Source organism: Phocoena sinus, chromosome 14 (assembly GCF_008692025.1).
Source record: "Phocoena sinus isolate mPhoSin1 chromosome 14, mPhoSin1.pri, whole genome shotgun sequence".
NCBI classification, from domain to species: Eukaryota; Metazoa; Chordata; class Mammalia; order Artiodactyla; family Phocoenidae; genus Phocoena; species Phocoena sinus.
The window spans coordinates 55086741-55106079 of NC_045776.1; the positions used below are offsets into that span (position 1 = coordinate 55086741).

General features: G+C 39.0%; 1 protein-coding gene across 3 annotated transcripts in view; it reads right to left on the reverse strand.

The window, feature by feature from the left end:
• DLGAP1 (DLG associated protein 1) overlaps window positions 1-19339 on the reverse strand; it is a 325501-nt gene that overhangs the window by 41983 nt on the left and 264179 nt on the right. For all 3 annotated transcript variants that reach the window (XM_032602889.1, XM_032602891.1, XM_032602890.1), the window contains exon 6: window positions 12577-12668. In XM_032602889.1, coding sequence (XP_032458780.1) covers window positions 12577-12668 — 92 coding nt within the window. The remainder of the gene's footprint in view (window positions 1-12576; window positions 12669-19339) is intronic.

The window sequence follows — 19339 nt, forward strand, 5'->3', positions numbered from 1 at the left end:
TGTGTCAAGTATTTTTCTAAATGTTTTACATATGTTAAACAAAACACCCCAGGACAACACTGATGTTTACCCTATTGTGTATCCTTCTCTCTTTTTTTAAAATTAATAAATTTTACAGAAGTTTTAGGTTCACAGCAAAACTGAGCAGAAAGTACAGCGATTTCCCATATACCTCCTACGCCTTGACATATACAGCTTCCCCGCCATCACCATCTCCCACTGGAGTGATGCATTTGTTACTAGTAATGAGCCCACACTGACACATCATTACCATCCAAAGTTCACAGCTCACGTTAAAGTTCACTCTTGGTGTGGTGTATTGTATGGGTTTGCACAGATGTAAAATGACACCACTGCAGTATCCTACAGAATAGTCTCAGTGCCCTGAAAACCATCTGTGCTCTGCTTATATACACTTCCCTTCCCCCAAACACTTTTTTCCTACTGTCTCTATAGTTTTGCCTTTTCCCAGAGTGTTGTATAGTTGGAATCATACGGTATGTAGCCTTTTCAGATTGGCTTCTTTTACTTAATCACCTGCATTTAAGTTTCCTCCTTGTCTTTTTGTGGCTTGACAGCTTATTTCTTTTTCTTATTTCATTGCTGGTATACAGGATAGTGACTAACTTTTGTATATTCACCTTGTATCCTGCAAACTTGGTATAATTATTTGTTAGTTCCAGGAGTTTTTTTGTCAATTCATTCCGATTTTCTACGTAGACAATCGTGTTATCTGTGAACACAGTTTTGTTCCTTCCTTTCTAATCTGTATACCTATTATTTCCTTTTCCTGCCTTACTGCACTAACCAAGACGTCCAGTATGATACTGAAAAGCAGGGGTAAGAGAGAACATTCTTGCCTCGTTCCTGATCTTAGCACAAAAGCTTCAAGGTCCTCACCATTAACTAATACGTTGGCTGTAGGTTTTTCATAGATATTCCTTATCAAGTTGAGAAATTTCCCCTCTATTCCTAGTTTGCTGAAAATTTTTGATCAGGAGTTAGTATTGGATTTTGTCAAATGCTTTTTCTGCATTTATTGATGTGTTCATGTGGTCTTTCTTCTTAGCCAGTTGATGTGATGGATTACATCAACTGATTTTCAAATGTTGAACCAGCCTTGCATATCTGAGATAAAACCTACTTGGCCATGGTGTACAATTTGTTTTATATATTGTTGAATTTGACTTGTTAATACTTGAGAATTTTTGCATCTATGTTCATGAGAGATATTGGAATGCAGTTTTCTTTTCTCATCATGTCTTTTTCTGGTTTTGGTATTAGTGTAATGCTGGCCTCATAGGATGATTTAGGAAGTATTCCATCTGCTTCTATCTTTGGAAGAGATTATAGACGATTGATATAAGTCATTCCTTAAATATTTTGTAGAATTCACCAGTGAGCCCATCTGGGCCTGGTGATTTCTCTTTTGGATGATTATTATTTATTGATTCAATTTCTTTAATAGATATAGGCCTATTCAGATTATTTCTTCTTGTGCGAGTTTTGGCAGATTTTATATTTTAAGGAATTGGTCCATTTTATCTAGGTTATTATTTGTGGGCATAGAGTTGTTTACGTGGGCCTCTCACTGTTGTGGCCTCTCCCGCTGCAGAGCACAGGCTCCGGACGCGCAGGCTCAGCGGCCATGGCTCACGGGCCCAGCCGCCCCGCAGCATGCCGGATCCCCCCGGACCGGGGCGCGAACCCGTGTCCTCTGCATTGGCAGGCGGACCCTCAACCACTGCGCCACCACGGAAGCCCCCTTTATTATCCTTTTAATTTCCATGGGATTTGTGTGATGTCCCCCTCTAATTTCTTTTTTTTAAATTTCTTTTATTTATTTATTTTTGGCTGTGTTGGGTCTTCGCTGCTACACACAGGCTTTCTGTAGTGGGCTACTCTTTCGTTGAGGTGCGCAGGCATCTCATTGCAGTGGCTTCTCTTGTTGCAGGGCACAGGCTCTAGGCATGCGGGTTTCAGTAGTTGTGGCACGCGGGCTCAGTAGTTGTGGCTTGTGAGCTCTAGAGCGCAGACTCAGTAGTTGTGGCGCACAGGCTTAGCTGCTCTGCGGCATGTGGGATCCTCCTGGACCAGAGATCAAACCCATGTCCCCTGCATTGGCAGGCAGATTCTTAACCACTGTAACACCAGGGAAGTCCCTTAATTTCTGATATTAGTAATTTGTGTCTTCTTTCTTTTTTTCCTTAGTTAGCCTGACTAGAGGCTTATCAATTTTATTGGTCTTTTCGAAGAATAAGCTTTTGGTTTTGTGGATGTTCTATTTTGATTTGCTATTTTCAATTTCATTAATTTCTGCTCTAGTTTTTATTGTTTCTTTTCCTCTGCTTACTTTGGATTTAATTGCTCTTCTTCTTCAAGTCTGGTAAGGTGGAAGCATAGGCAATTGACTTTAGATCTTTCTTCCTTTCTAACATATGCATTCAATGCTATAAATTTTGCTCTAAGTGCTATTTTTGCTGCATCACACAAGTTTTGATAAGTTGTGTTTTTATTTTCATTCAGCTCAAAATATTAAAAAATTTCTATTGAGAGTTCTTCTTTGACTCGTGTGTCATTTGGAAATGTATTGTTTAATCTCTAAATATTTTGGAAATTTCCAGCCGTCTTTCTGCTATTGATTTCTAGTTTAATTCCACTGTGGTCTGAGAGCAGACATTGTGTAACTTTTATTCTTTGAAATGTATCAGGATATGTTCTGTTGCCCAGAATGTGGTCTATCTTGGTGAATGTTCCATGTGAATTTGAGAAGAATGTGTAATCTGCTGCTGTTAGATGAAGTAGTCTACGGATGTCAGTTATATTCAGATGATTGATGGTGCTGTTGAGGTCATTTCTGTCTTTTCTGATATTTGGCTTTCTGGATCTGTCCATTTTTGATAGAGGGGGTTGAAGTTTTCAAATATAAGAGTGGATTCATCTATTTTTCCTTGCAATACTATCAGTTTTTGCCTCATGTATTTTGATGCTCTTATTAAGCATATAAACATTAAAGATTGTTATGTCTTTTTGGAGAACTGAACCCTTTATCATTATGTAATATCCCTCCTTATCTCTGATAATTTCCCTTACTCCAAAGTCTGCTGTCTGAAATTAATGTAGCCACTCCTGCTTTCTTTTGACTAGTGTTAATATGGTATATCTTTCTCCATTCCCTTACTTTAAAAAAATTTTTTTAACATCTTTATTGGAGTATAATTGCTTTACAATGTTGTGTTAGTTTCTGCTGTATAACAAAGTGAATCAGCTATATGTATACATATATCCCCATATCCCCTCCCTCTTGCATCTCCCTCCCACCCTCCCTATCCCACCCCTCTAGGTGGTCACAAAGCAGCGAGCTGATCTCCTTGTGCTATGCAGCTGCTTCCCACTAGCTATCTATTTTACATTTGGTAGTGTATATATGTCAATGTTACTCTCTCACTTCGTCCCAGCTTACCCTTACCCCTCCCTGTGTCCTCGAGTCCATTTTCTATGTGTGCATCTTTATTCCTGTCCTGCCCCTAGGTTCATCAGAACCTTTTTTTTTTTTTAGATTCCATATATATGTGTTAGCATATGGTATATGTTTTTCTCTTTCTGACTTATTTCACTCTGATCCCTTACTTTTATTCTTATTTTTAAAATAAATTTATTTATTTTTGGCTGCGTTGGGTCTTTGTTGCTCCACACAGGCTTTCTCTAGTTGCGGCGAGCGGGGGTGGGGGGGCTACTCTTTGTTGTGGTGCACGGGCTTCTCATTGCGGTGGCTTCTCTTTGTTGTGGAGCTCAGGCTCTAGGCGCACGGGCTTCAGTAGTTGTGACACGTGGGCTCAGTAGTTGTGGCTGGCGGGCTCTAGAGCGCAGGCTCAGTAGTTGTGGCGCACGGGCTTAGTTGCTCTGCAGCATGAGAGATCTTCCCAGACCAGGGCTCGAACCCATGTCCCCTACACTGGCAGGTGGATTCTTAACCACTGCACCACCAGGGAAGTCCGATCCCCTTACTTTTAATCTGTACGTGTCTTTATATTTAACTTGGGTTCCTTGTAGAAAACATAAAATTGGGTATTGTTTTTAATCCACTCTGACAATGTCTGTCTTCTAATTGGTATATTTAGACAATTGACGTTTAAAGTGATTATTGATATCGTTGGATTAATGTCTACCATATTTGTTAACTGTTTTCTATTTGTTGTCCTAGTTTTGTCTTCCACACAATTCCCTCTTTTCTTAGCATGTAAGTTATACTTCTTTTTCACTCTTTTTAGTGGTTGCCCTAGAGTTTTCACTGTACATTTTACAACTAATCCAAGTTCATTTTCAAATAATACTATATCACTTCAAGAGTAGTGCAAGTACCTTCAGAAATCTCTGGCATTCCTATATACTAATGATGAAAAATCTGAAAGTGAAATCAAGAAAACACTCCCATTTACCATTGCAACAAAAAGAATAAAATATCTAGGAATAAACCTACCTAAGGATACGAAAGACCTGTATGCAGAAAATTATAAGACACTGATGAAAGAAATTAAAGATGATACAAATAGATGGAGAGATATACCATGTTCTTGGATGGGAAGAATCAACATTGTGAAAATGACTCTACTACCCAAAGCAATCTACAGATTCAATGCAATCCCTATCAAACTACCACTGGCATTTTTCACAGAACTAGAACAAAAAATTTCGCAATTTGTATGGAAACACAAAAGACCCCGAATAGCCAAAGCAATCTTTAGAACGAAAAAAGGAGCTGGAGGAATAAGGCTCCCTGACTTCAGACTATATTACAAAGCAACAGTAATCAAGACAGTATGGTACTGGCACAAAAACAGAAAGATAGATCAGTGGAACAGGATAGAAAGCCCAGAGATAAACCCACGCACATATGGACACCTTATCTTTGATAAAGGAGGCAGGAAAGTACAGTGGAGAAAGGACAGCCTCTTCAATAAATGGTGCTGGGAAAACTGGACAGGTACATGTAAAAGTATGAGATTAGATCACTCCCTAACACCATACACAAAAATAAGCTCAAAATGGATTAAAGACCTAAATGTAAGGCCAGAAACTATCAAACTCTTAGAAGAAAACATAGGAAGAACACTCTATGACATAAATCACAGCAAGATCCTTTCTGACCCACCTCCTAGAGTAATGGAAATAAAAACAAAAATAAACAAATGGGACCTAATGAAACTTCAAAGCTTTTGCACAGCAAAGGAAACCATAACCAAGACCAAAAGACAACCCTCAGAATGGGAGAAAACATTTGCAAATGAAGCAACTGACAAAGGATTAATCTCCAAAATTTACAAGCAGCTCATGCAGCTCAATAACAAAAATACAAACAACCCCATCCAAAAATGGGCAGAAGACCTAAATAGACATTTCTCCAAAGAAGATATACAGAATGCCAACAAACACATGAAAGAATGCTCAACATCATTAATCATTAGAGAAATGCAAATCAAAACTACAATGAGATATCATCTCACACCAGTCAGAATGGCCATCATCAAAAAATCAAGAAACAATAAATGCTGGAGAGGGTGTGGAGAAAAGGGGACACTCTTGCACTGCTGGTGGGAATGTGAATTGGTTCAGCCACTGTGGAGAACAGTATGGAGGTTCCTTAAAAAACTACAAATAGAATTACCATATGACCCAGCAATCCCACTACTTGGCATATACCCTGAGAAAACCAAAATTCAAAGAGAGTCATGTACCAAAATGTTCATTGCAGCTCTATTTACAATAGCCAGGACATGGAAACAACCTAAGCGCCCATCATCGGATGAATGGATAAAGAAGATGTGGCACATATACACAATGGAATATTACTCAGCCTTAAAAAGAAATGAAATTGAGCTATTTGTAATGAGATGGATAGACCTAGAATCTGTCATACAGAGTGAAGTAAGTCAGAAAGAAAAAGACAAATACCGTATGCTAACACATATATATGGAATTTAAGGGAAAAAAATGTCATGAAGAACCTAGGGGTAAGATAGGAATAAAGACGCAGACCTACTGGAGAACGGACTTAAGGATATGGGGAGGGGGAAGGGTGAGTTTTGACAGGGCGAGAGAGAGTCATGGACATATACACACTAACAAACATAGTAAGGTAGATAGCTGGGGGGAAGCAGCCGCAAGGCACAGGGATATTAGCTCGGTGCTTTGTGACAGCCTGGAAGGGTGGGATGGGGAGAGTGGGAGGGAGGGAGACGCAAGAGGGAAGACATATGGGAACATATGTATATGTATAGCTGATTCACTTTGTTGTAAAGCAGAAACTAACACACCATTGTAAAGCAATTATACCCCAATAAAGATGTTTAAAAAAAAAAATAAAAAAATAAAAAAATAAATATCTATAGGTTTATAAAAAAAAAAAAAAAAAAAAAAGAGTAGTGCAAGTACCTTATAATAATTAAGTAGCCCTAATTCTTACCTTTCATCCTTTGTATGATTGCTGTTATTCAATTCATTTATACTCAAGAGTATAATATATTCATATATATTGTTCCTATTATTGTTTTGAACAAACTGTTATCTATCTGTTAGATCCATTAATAATAAGATAAATGAAAGTTTTTCTTTTACCTTCACTTTTTCCTTCTCTGATGCCCTTCCTTTCTTCATGTAGAACTGAGTTCCTGGCCTATATCATTTTCCTTCTCTCTGAAGAACTTCTTTTAACATTTCAGCAAGTTGGATCTACTGGCTACAAATTCCCTCAATTTTTGTTTGTCTGAGAAAGTCTTTATTTTTCCTTCCTTTTTAAAGGATAATTTCACAGAGTATAGGATTCTAGGCTGCTGTTTTTTTCTCTCAAATATTAAATATTTCACTCTATTCCCTTCTTATTTGCATGGTTTCTGAGGAAAAGCCACATATAATCCTTAGTTTTGCACCTCAATAGGAAAGGTGTCTTTTCCTTCTGTCTTGTTTCAGGAATTTTTCCTTGGTTTTCTTTGAATATGACATGTCTAGGTGTATTGTATTGGGCATTTATCCTGCTTGGCCTTCTATGAGCTTCCTAAATCTGTAGTTTGGTGTCTGACACTAATTTGGGGCAATTTTCAGTCACTATTGCTTCAAATGTTGCTTCTGTCCCTTTCTGTCTTTTCCTTCTGGTATTCTCGTTATGCATATGTTCACCTTCTGTAATTGTCCCAGAGTTTTTGGATATTCTGTTCTGATTTTTTTCAGGTTTTGTTTCCTCTTTGCTTCCAGTTTTAGAGGTTTCTACTGTTGTATCCGCAAGCTCAGAGATTCTTTCCTCAGCCATGACTAGTCTACTAATGCGTCCATCAAAAGCATTCTTCGTTTCTGGTACAGTGTTTCCAATCTCTAGCATTTGTTTTTTATTTTTTCTTAGAATTTCCATTTTTCTGCTTACATTATTCATCTGTTCTTGTATGCTGTCTGCTGTTTCTATTAAAGTCTTTAGCATTTTAATCATAGTGTAAAAAAATTCCTGATCTGTTACTTCCAACATTCTTTTTTGTTTAATTGCTATCAAATTGTGTAACCCAGATCTTTATTTTAATGTACAAAACCTTCATTTACTTGCCACTTCTCTAAACTGTCATTTAACCTAAAAGCTGCATGTCTCCATACCCTCTAAAGAAATATTTGATTTAGATTCGATTGATTCAACCTACCAAATTTCACCAGTGAATTTATGAATACTTCCTATTATCTCTCCATCTACCCAGCCATCCATCCAAGCTTATTGTTTTCCTGCTTTCAGGTTTTTTTTAAACTTTTTAAATCATTTATTTATTTTTTTCACACACACACTGTATTTTATTTTTACAAGAGGTAAATAAACTGACCCCAAGCATTGTAAATGGATGACCACAACAAAAGCAACAATGATTGCAATTACCAAACACGAAACACACTCATACTATGTCAGAATATTGACATTCAGTCCAGGAATCCTCCACTGCAACAGCTCCTTTACTTTGCAGTGAAAATTGATTTGTATATTTTTTGCCCCTGAGTCCTTGTGGAATTTTTTTTTTTATTCAAACAGAAAGTCAAAAATTATAAGCATCCTCATCAGTTCACTCAGTCCCATATAATTAATTTTTTTTATCTTGATCTTTTGTTAGCACTTCTATGAATTCATCAGTTTTCCATTAGAGTTCTGACAATGCTTATTCATTCAGTTCAGCCGTATAGTCAGTTACCAGAAACCTGTACTTGTCAGAGTGTTTTCCACGAATTCCTTGAAGATGAAACCCTTTTATAGGAACATTTTTGCAAAAGCATCAGAGTACACCCAGACTTCCAACATTCTTGTCATAGTTGACTCTGGGTCTAGTGCTTGTTTAGTCTCTGCAAGCTGTGTTTTTTACCTTTTAGTATGCCTTGTAAGTCATTGTTGAAAGATGGACATGATGTACTGGGTGAAACAACTGTGGTGAATAATGGGTTTTTAATAAATGCGGTGGTGAGGTGGTGGGGAGGGGAAGCATTCTCTAGTCCTACGATTAGCTCTTAGTCTTTCAGTGAGCCTGTGCCCTTGGACTGTGAACTTCAACAGTGTTTCTCAATCTCTCCCCACCTTCCCCCCACTGCAGGACAGGATGGCAAGAAGGGGCTGGCTGGGGTTAGGTATTTCCCTTCTCCCAGGTAGATTTAGGCTCAGATTAGAAACCCAGCAGATAAGGCTCTGGTAAATTAGTTTCTCCTGCAGGCAGGTCTTGTTAAGAACAGAATGCTCTGGCATATTTCAGAATGGTTCCTTTCCCCTCTCTCCGTCAGAAGCATGAGAGGATTCTTCTCTGATTTCCACTGTGAGGACCTGGTAGATCTTCTGCTGGTAAGAATCATGAAAGTATGGAGGCCCCCCTATGACTGGGTCCCTGTAAAAATTTCAACTCTCAGACTTGTCCTCCCTGGGCTGCCAGCAATTCATCAGTTACAGTTCATGTTTTCCTACCCTGGTACTGGTTCGCATGGGGCTTTCTCTTGTGGGTTTCTACTCCAGCAAGTTGTGATTCTCTGTGTCTGTGAGTCTCTGCAGTACCTAGAGCACTGACTTTTCTTGTGGCCTCACTTCTCTGACTGGTTTAAGAAGAGTTGTTGATTTTTCAGTTTGAACAGCATTTTTACTTGTTGTTAAAACAGAGTGGTGACTTCTAAGCTCTTCTTTACCTGCTGGACCAGAAATTGCCTGTTATCTTCTTTTTACAGATAAGGAAACCAAGGCAAAAAGATATTTAGTAATTTGATCAAGGCCTCCCAGCTAGTAGGTGGAAGAGTCAGGATTTGAATCTTGGTTCAGGAGCCTGTGTTCTTAACCACTACATCATTGAGGAAAACAAGCAAGTCGGGCTTGTAGGGGAAGGAGGAATATGTTTTCTTACCATGAGATCTTTCATATCTACTGAGTTTACATTTTCAAAACATTTTCTAAAACAATGAAAGGAACATGTACCAGAAGGGTTGGCTTGAAAGTAATGATTACTAAAACTTGAAGTAGATACAATAAGTAAACATTTTAGAGTAAAAGAAAACAAAAATCACTCCTAAACCTACCATTTTTACAGATTACGTTTCAGTCCTTGTTCTTCTTTGTGAATATTATATGTGGGTATTATGTCCTCTTTTTCACTTAACATCGTATCATGGGAATTTCTCCCATGTTTCCACATCTTCTTTATAATCACATTTAATAGCTGTATAGTAGTCTATCCTGGTGACATGCTATAACTTACAAAAGTATTCTCTTATTGCTTGACACGTGATGACTGACATTTTTCTTTTACAATGATAGGTAATGTTCCACAATTTTTTCCCTTTCACTGAGTGATTTCATTCAGGATAGCCCCATGAATGGAATTCCTGGGTCAATAGATTTGGATAGTTGTATAATTATTGCTAATTTTTGTCATATTAGTTTCCACATTAGGGTTGTACCAATTTTCTGGGCTTCCAGCATTGTGTAATTATATCAGATATAGTAGCATCAAAATGTTATATATATGTATATTGAAAACCTTTTAGATACAAAGGCAGTGTCAATAACAGGAGGCTATAAAATAGGACCCGTTCCATGAACTGATGCGTGACTTATTCTCAGATTTTAAGTTTATGTTACATGGGGCCTTGTATATAGGAGACGTTCCATAGATATTTATTGAATGGATGGGTGATGAATGGTTGGATGGATGACATCCAACTGATTTCTCCTTATTAACACATAAAAAGTTAGTGGGAAAGTTGAACTGATATCCTGATTTAGAATATAGAGTTCTTCCTCCCACTATAACTGCAGTTTTACTACATTCAGCCAACATTCACTACATACTTAGTATATGAAAAGCACAGTCTGGGGCTTCCCTGGTGGCACAGTGGTTGAGAGTCCACCTGCCGATGCAGGGGACGCGGGTTTGTGCCCCGGTCCGGGAGGATCTCACATACTGCGGAGCGGCTGGGCCCGTGAGCCATGGCCGCTGAGCCTGCGCGTCCGGAGCCTGTGCTCCGCAACGGGAGAGGCCACAGAAGTGAGGGGCCCGCGTACCGCAAAAAAAAAAAAAAAAAAAAGCACAGTCTGGAAGCTGGGGGTATTACTCTCAATAAAACATAGTTCCGGGGCTTCCTTGGTGGCGCAGTGGTTGAGAATCTGCCTGCCAATGCAGGGGACACGGGTTCGAGCCCTGGTCTGGGAAGATCCCACATGCCACGGAGCGACTGGGCCCGTGAGCCACAATTACTGAGCCTGTGTGTCTGGAGCCTGTGCTCCGCAACAAGAGAGGCCACGACAGTGAGAGGCCCGTGCACGGCGATGAAGAGTGGCCCCCGCTCGCCGCAACTAGAGAAAGCCCTCGCACAGAAACGAAGACCCTACACAGCCAAAAATATAAATAAATAAATGAATTAATTAAAAAAAAAAAAAAAAAAACATAGTTCCATCCATCATGGTCCTCACAGTTTGACTGGGAAACCCACAAACCTCTCCAGATCAAATTCTCATTTATAAAATGAATGGACTGACCTCAGAAGTCCTTTCCAGCTTCCGGATTCTGTGATCTTCTCAAACTCTAAATTTCCTACTTCTAGATACTAAGTCTAAAGTAAGCTGATCTTAAAGAACAATCTAAAGAAACTGGTGATCCTGGATAGTGACAGGGAGTCTTCTCCCCTTCCTACTCCTCATTTGTTCATTCATTCATTCATCATTCATTGAGCACACACTAAACATGAGACACTATTAAGCTCTAGAAATAAAAATACCAATAAGTCCTCTTCTCTTAAAAAGTCTATAGTCAAAAGTGCGACGGTTTTTTGAAGAGGGATAGTTTGGCAACACAACAGTACTCCACACAGTATTTATGTGTGTGTGAGTGGGACCCACTTATTCTACTGTCAGGGAGGGGAAATTTCCCCTTTTCTCCTCTTGAGATCCTGTGGCTGGACCAATCATAAAACTGACACAAGACAGGTTGTGTCCTGTGGACTGGAGAAAAAGAAACCCATTTAATTTGTGTGCACATAGAGGTTGCAAAGAAACGGGACCCAAGAAGTGGCCAGAGCAGATAGCTTTTATATTTTTTAGACAAAGAAGCAATAAATATGAGAGGGATTGACAGGACAAAGAAACTTAGCTTTGGGTGTTTAATTAGTAAGGAATTTAAGCAAAGTTTGCGCTTAGGTAGTAAATTAGTAAAGAAGTAACAAGTACCGTATGCTAACACATATATATGGAATTTAAGAAAAAAAAAATGTCATGAAGAACCTAGGGGTAAGACAGGAATAAAGAAACAGACCTACTAGAGAATGGACTTGAGGATATGGGGAGGGGGAAGGGTGAGCTGTGACAAAGTGAGAGAGTGGCATGGACATATATACACTACCAAACGTAAAATAGATAGCTAGTGGGAAGCAGCCACATAGCACAGGGCGATCAGCTGGGTGCTTTGTGACCGCCTGGAGGGGTGGGATAGGGAGGGTGGGAGGGAGGGAGACGCAAGAGGGAAGAGATATGGGAACATATGTATATGTATAACTGATTCACTCTGTTATAAAGCAGAAACTAACACACCAGTGTAAAGCAATTATACTCCAATAAAGATGTTAAAAAAATAAATTTAAAAAAAAGAAAAGAAGAAGTAACAAGTGTGCAGGCTTCTCAGCCCTGAGTCCCCTATCTCTGGTGATAATGGTGTCTTTCTACCTCCCAGTACGAGGAGAGCACCTTTCACATGGGAAATCTATTTCTTGCTTTCAGGGAGACAGAGAGGAGGGTAAAAGTATCCCTCTCGCGTTGACTGTTTCTTAAGTAGTTTTAATTCAAAATAATCAACGTGCCATTGAGGCATATTTTGGGCCCCAACACTACTATTCTAGCTAACATTTAAATGGAGTGGTCTCCAGTATTAAAGTAGAGGAAGGAATCAGCTAATATTGACTCAGGCTCACCCTCTGAATTCTCCCAGAAGTTAACGGGAAATAACACTGAATCTTGAAGGTTTTTCATAGGGAAAAAATACGTGTACCATACTTGCCAACATCAAGACGAAAGGGGACAAATGCATGTGGACTCACCATTTCTCTTCTTCTACTTGCACTCCTATGGACTGGAACTTACTGGGTGCTTTATTTTCCCCTGTTTTGTTAGGTTCTTCAGCATCGTCCACCTGAAGAAATAACCAAAAGTAGAGGTGCTCTATTTTAGTCATCTTGCTTGAAAAACAAAGTCCCATTTCATTAGAAACCTCTGTAATATTATTGGAATGTTTGTGATTTATAACCTTTTTGTTCAATGTTTACGTGTTTGATGAGCAACTTCATTATAATGCACTTGGACTCTGCTGATCTTAGTAAAATGCAGTTTTGTTCATTTCCAAAGTGCCTAATAAATGTCTGTGATTCCTGCATGGACTTGTCAGGATATACTTCCTGTGAGCTCTGTATTAGAAGGGAGCACCTCATGGGATTGTGTTGTTGAAAGTTTTGAATTTGCAGATAACAAAATGCAAAAGAAGGAAGAAATTTCATTTATCATAGTTAGAATTGTTGACATTAGGAGATTTAGGTATTAACCTTATTAATATAACTATAGAGCATCCTCATTTTTTTTTCCCCCTTAAATTAAGGAATTGGCTTTGGATATCACTCCATAGTTTCTAAATAGCTATGCATATATTATAGTTCATATAGAAAATGTATCTGTATATAACTGATAGCTTATGTGACAGATTAGGCCCAACCCAAATTTGAAATAAATGTTATGACTATTCAGAGCAGTTAGATTTATTCCTCTTTTTTCTCTATGTTTTTAATAAATCAGTTTTTTCTAAATAGAAAGCCATTTAACATAAGTTGTATAAAACTAAAACACAGAAGTATATAATGTAGAAAGCAAAAGTTCCCCACGAAGCACGGTCAATCCTTTGATGCATATTTGAGCATCTTTTAACATATGTAGAATATATTATATATAAAAATGATTATTAATACTAAATTTACACAGATGAGATTATACTATATATTTTTTGTGTGCAATCTGCTTTATTCATTTAACACTGCTATCTTTTGGACATTTTATCATGTTAGTAAATATAGCTCTAACTCAATCCTTTTGTTGGCTACGTAAATACTCCTTTTAATGGTTATGTAAGCAACGTGGGCATCAGGGTAATTTTCTCTCTGCTGTTATTACATTTAGTATTATAATTAATATTTCATATGTATATTTAGCACAATTCTGCAACTATTGTATGAGAAAAATTCTTAATAGTAGAAATGTTAGATGGAAGTACTGAGCATATTCAACTGTAAGGGATGTTGACAAACTGCTCTTCAAAGCATTTATCAGTGTACGGGAATATCCATTTTCCAAATGTTCACCAATATTAAATATTGGCAAACTTTAAAATTTTTGCTAATACCACAGGTGAAAAATATCTATTAGCCTCTTGTATTTTTATCTGTAAATTGCCTATTTATATCCTTTGCTAGTTATTGTGGGGGGTTTTTTCTTATTGAGTTGTTTATTTTCTTCTTTATAGGATCTCTTTATATCTTATGACCCTTAAACCCTTTCTTGGCTATATATACTGTAAATATTTTTTCCCAGTTTATCGTTTGTCTTTTAAATTTTGTCCTTCATTGTAGAGAATCTTAAATTACTATGTAGTCAATCTAGCTTTTATGGTTGGGAAAGACCAAAGGTTCTCTTATATTTGTTTTTATGCTTTCATTTTTTTTTTCATATTTAGTTCTTAAATCCACTATCCTGAAATGTTTGTGTAGAAGATACAGAAATTTAATATTTTTTCTGCACATGAATCATCAATTGACCTGGCTCTTTTTATTAACTAATTCATCTCTTTGGTTTGAGATGCCAACTTTATCTTATACCAAATTTTACCCATATATATTTACCCAAACATTCTCATACATAAAAATGTGTTTTGGGTCTATTGGTCTTATTGCTCCTCCCTCTCTTTTTTTCCCTGATATAATTTTGTAATAAATCTTGATATCTTCTGTGACAAGTCTCCTCTTGTAATTCTCTTTTTTTAAAATAAATTTATTTATTTTATTTATTTATTTTTGGCTGCGTTGGGTGTTCTTTGTGGCATGCAGGCTTTTCGTTGTGGTGGCTTCTCTTGTTGCGGAGCATGGGCTCTAGGTGCGCGGGCTTCAGTAGTTGTGGCTCACAGGCTCAGTAGTTGTGGCTTGCGGGCTCTAGAGCGCAGGCTCAGTAGTTGTGGCGCACGGGCTTAGTTGCTCTGTGGCATGTGGGATCTTCCTGGACCAGAGCTTGAATCTGTGTCCCCTGCATTGGCAGGTGGATTCTTAACCACTGCTCTACCAGGGAAGTCCCTGTAATTCTTTTTTAAAAATGTAATTTAAAAACTCCAGCAACCTAAGTGTCCATCAACAGATGAATGGATGAAGAAGATGTGGTACATATATACAATGGAATATTACTTAGCCATTAAAAAGAATGAAATTTTGCCATTTGCAGCAACATGGATGGACTTGGAGGGCAGTAAGCTAAGTGAAATAAGTCAGACAGAGAAAGACAAATATTGTATGATACCACTTGTATGTGGAATCTAAAAGGTACAACAAAGTAGTGAGTAGAACAAAAAAGAAACAGTCTCACAGATATAGAGAACCAGCTAGTGGTTATCAGTGGTGAGAGAGGGAGGGGCAATATAGGGGTGGGGGAGGGGGAGGCCCAGGCTCTTGGGTGTAAGATGGGCTCAAGGATATATTGTACAACATGGGGAATGCAGCCAATATCTTGTGATAACTATAAATGGAAAGTAACATTTAAAATTTGTATAAAAAACTTAAAAATTTTTTTAAATAAAAAATAAATTTTACTCATTAAAAACCCCAAAACCTCTAGGGTATTTTGGGGTATTAACTTCTAAATAAACTTTAGCATCACATTGTCAAAACCCTCCCCCTAGTCTCGACTAAGTGATAAAAATCACATAGGAATTTTCATTGAAATTTCTTTAAATATTTATATGAATTTTGAGAGAATTGCCATCTTTACACTTTGGAGTATTCCCATATAGAAATATTGAATAGCTTTCCATTTATTCATTTATCCATATCCTTCCCCCACCCACCGAGGACTAGAACACCAGAAAAAGCACCAGAAAAAGTAGTTGATGTGAGTTTTGGTGACATATTATATAAAAATGCATATTTTTAGATATTCTAGAATCATATTTAGTGCTGTGAGTTGCTCCCACTAGAAGAACACGTGAACCAAGATCACATGTTCACCACATCCGTCACGGGCTTTTGAATGCATGTGCTCATTGAGGGAAATAGCACATTTATTTATTAATCGGACAAAGTGCCTCATTCTGGTGACTTAGTTACTGTCTGGAAGCCCCAAGCCCACCTTCTCTACCCAGCTGCTCTGTGGCACAGGGGCCAGGACTCTGAAGACTACATTTCCCAGGCTTCCTTGCTCGCTGGCCTCCAGTTAGGTTCTAACCAAGGAAGGTCGGAGGAGGGAAGCCCTTTCGAAGCCCAACAGCGCGTGCGCCAGCCCTTGCAAGTCCTGGCACCAGACAGCCGTGCTCGCCTCAGTGGTCTATATGGGCCTCTCCTCTTGAGTGTCTGAATTTTGGTAACCCCGTCTTTCCCCTTCTGCTCCCCTAGTCCAAGGGTGACCTCTTACTGCATCCCTTTCTGCTCTCTCAACCATCCCATTACTGTAGAACCAATTTGGTGGATGAAACTGCCTCTGTGTGAGAAACGAGCACGGCTTCCTTTTTCCTGAATGGGATTCTAACTGGTTCCGTATGGCTACACTCATGGAAATTAAAAATGCTCAGGATGTCAGACAAAGTACGATGCTGCAGCGTTACACTTTGGGGTAGTTTCAAAATTACCCAATGAAATTTTTTCGAAAGATGCATGATAGATATTCCCCTTAAGAACCGTGGTGCTCAATGCACCAGGAAAGGGAGAAAGAAAGGAAGCAGGGGTCCGAGGATGAAGGACGTTGTACTGTTCCAGGCTCGCCCCACCTGTCCAAACTCACAGCTTATTTGCATCAAAGCGTTGTCATCTTCTTAAGCTTTAGTCATTGCAGATAAATTTATCTCTCTGACTTTAATCCCCTTAGTTAGTTAGATCCAAATATTGACAAATGTCACGTCTCTTATATAGTATGTAGGGTAATCTACTTAAATTTATGAAGAGGCATTCAAAAATTTAAATATGTTGCAGGGTTAATTAAATCTCTGTCCTGAAAAAAATTGAGAAAGCCCACGGCCGATGATACAATTTTAGTGTTTCTGGCTAATCAAAATTTTAAAGGAGGATAATACTAATAATAACAATCAAACCTAATATTTACTGGGCCCTTAATATGCCAGGCACTATGCTTTGAACTTTACATATACTGTATCCATCAGTTTTTTGTTTTTAATTTTATTTATGTATTTTTTGGCTGCATTGGGTCTTCATTGCTGCACATGGGCTTTCTCTAGTTGCGGCGAGCAGGGGCTTCTCTTTGTTGCGGTGCACAGGCTTCTCATCGTGGTGGCTTTTCTTGTTGCAGAGCACGGGCTCTAGGTGCAGGAGCTTCAGTAGTTGTGGCACGTGGGCTCAGTAGTTGTAGCTTGTGGACTCAGTAGTTGTGGCTCGTGGGCTCTAGAGCACCGGCTCAGTAGTTGTGGCGCACGGGCTTAGTTGCTCCGCGGCTTGTGGGATCTTCCCGGGCCAGGGATTGAACCCGTGTCCCCTGCATTGGCAGGCAGATTCTTACCACTGCGCCACCAGGGAAGTCCCTATCCATCAGTTTTTATTACAACATATAAAGTACCCGATGCGATAGCAACTATTATTATTCTCATTTTCCGGATGAGGAAACCATTAAGTAATTGGCCTAAGTTCACACAGGCTGTAAAGTAAATAATTATAATATTAACTATTAGATATAGATTAAATTTAAAATGTTGAGAAAGGCTTGAAAACTCTCACCCTAAAAAGGTAAACTGTGAGAAAGAGCCCAAGGTCCTAGTATCACATATTTGGGGGATTAGGATTTAAATTAGATTACAGTGTAATGAAATTTGATGACTATTTTGTATCCTAAATTTAAATTTACTTATTATTCTCCATCAAAGGAGCAGCATAATATGGTCACATTAGATGCCAAGGTACAATCTAGGCTCTGTCAACATAAGATGTGTGACCTTGGGTTCTCACTTCTGGGGGAGAGATAATAACCCCACCTATGCCATAGGGCTGCTGTAGAGGCAGAATGAGACAACCACGTAAAGCACGCAGTGCTCTCATATAATTTCTATAGCTGTGAACAATGATTGGAGGAAGAGTAAGAACAATTCTTTAGCTCACTAAAATATCCAAATATTCAAGAAGCAGGGTGGTCTCTGAAACAAAGACTTTCTCCCCAACATTATTCGTGAATTTCAGAGTAGTTCTGTCTTACTGGGTAAAAAGAATAATAATATAAGTTGGATGTCATATAGTATATGAGTGCTTTATTCTAAGAATTATTTAGAGAGTAACCTAACCAACCAGCAGAACTGGGAGGTGATCAAGATAGAAGCTTTTAAATAAAATGAACAGTAAGGCAGATAATTACCTTTAAAATACATTGTTAAGTGAAAAAAGGCAAGATATAGACTAGTGTGAGGTATATGCTGCTACTATCTGGGTAAAAAGGGGAATAAATATATATTTGCTTGAATATGTGCAAAATATCCCTGCAGGGAGATGCAAGTATTGCATTCTATTGATTTTCTCCGGAAAGGAGAACTGACTGGCTATTTTTTTTTTTTTTTTTCATTTATTTATTTATTTATTTATTTATTTATTTTTGGCTGTGTTGGGTCTTCTTTTCTGTGCGTGGGCTTTCTCTACTTGCGGCGAGCGGGGCCCACTCTTCATCGCGGTGCGCGGGCCTCTCACTGTCGCGGCCTCTCTTGTTGCGGAGCACAAGCTGCAGACGCGCAGGCTCAGTAGTTGTGGCTCACGGGCCTAGTTGCTCCGCGGCATGTGGGATCTTCCCGGACCGGGGCACGAACCTGTGTCCCCTGCACTGGCAGGCGGATTCTCAACCACTGCGCCACCAGGGAAGCCCCTGACTGGCTATTGAATAGCAAGGGGAGAGAGGCTGGTCACTGTATGTCTTTTTATAACTTTTGAATTTTGAGCCATAGGAATATATTATCTATTGAAAAACTAATGTAAAATAAAGAAAAAAATTTAAACATTAAGGAAGTAGAAGAAAACTAACATTACTGGGTGCCACTTATGTGCCAGATAAGAAAGGTGGAATTTTAAAAAAATTACGGTAAAACAGACATAAAATTCTCCATTTAACCCTTTTTTTTGTTTTGTTTTGTTTTGCGGTACGCAGGCGGAGCACAGGCTCCGCACGCGCAGGCTCAGCGGCCATGGCTCACGGGCCCAGCCGCTCCGCGGCATGTGGGATCTTCCTGGACCGGGGCACGAACCCGCGTCCCCTGCATCGGCAGGCGGACTCTCAACCACTGCGCCACCAGGGAAGCCCCCATTCAACCCCTTTTAAGTGTACAGTTCCAGTGGCATTAAGTACATTCCCATTACTGTGCTACCATCAGCACTACCCAGCCCCAGAATTTTTTCGTCATCCCAAACTGAAAGCCTTACAGGAAGCTGGATTTTGTAAACTCCCTCCTTCAAATAATCCTACGTGGGCTCGATGAGAAGACAGTCTCAGGAAGATTAAATAATTTGCCTGGGACGACACAGAAGACCGGCCTCTGCTCTTCCCCACCCCTTGAAATCCTCTGGGCGGTGGGAGGGAATTAAC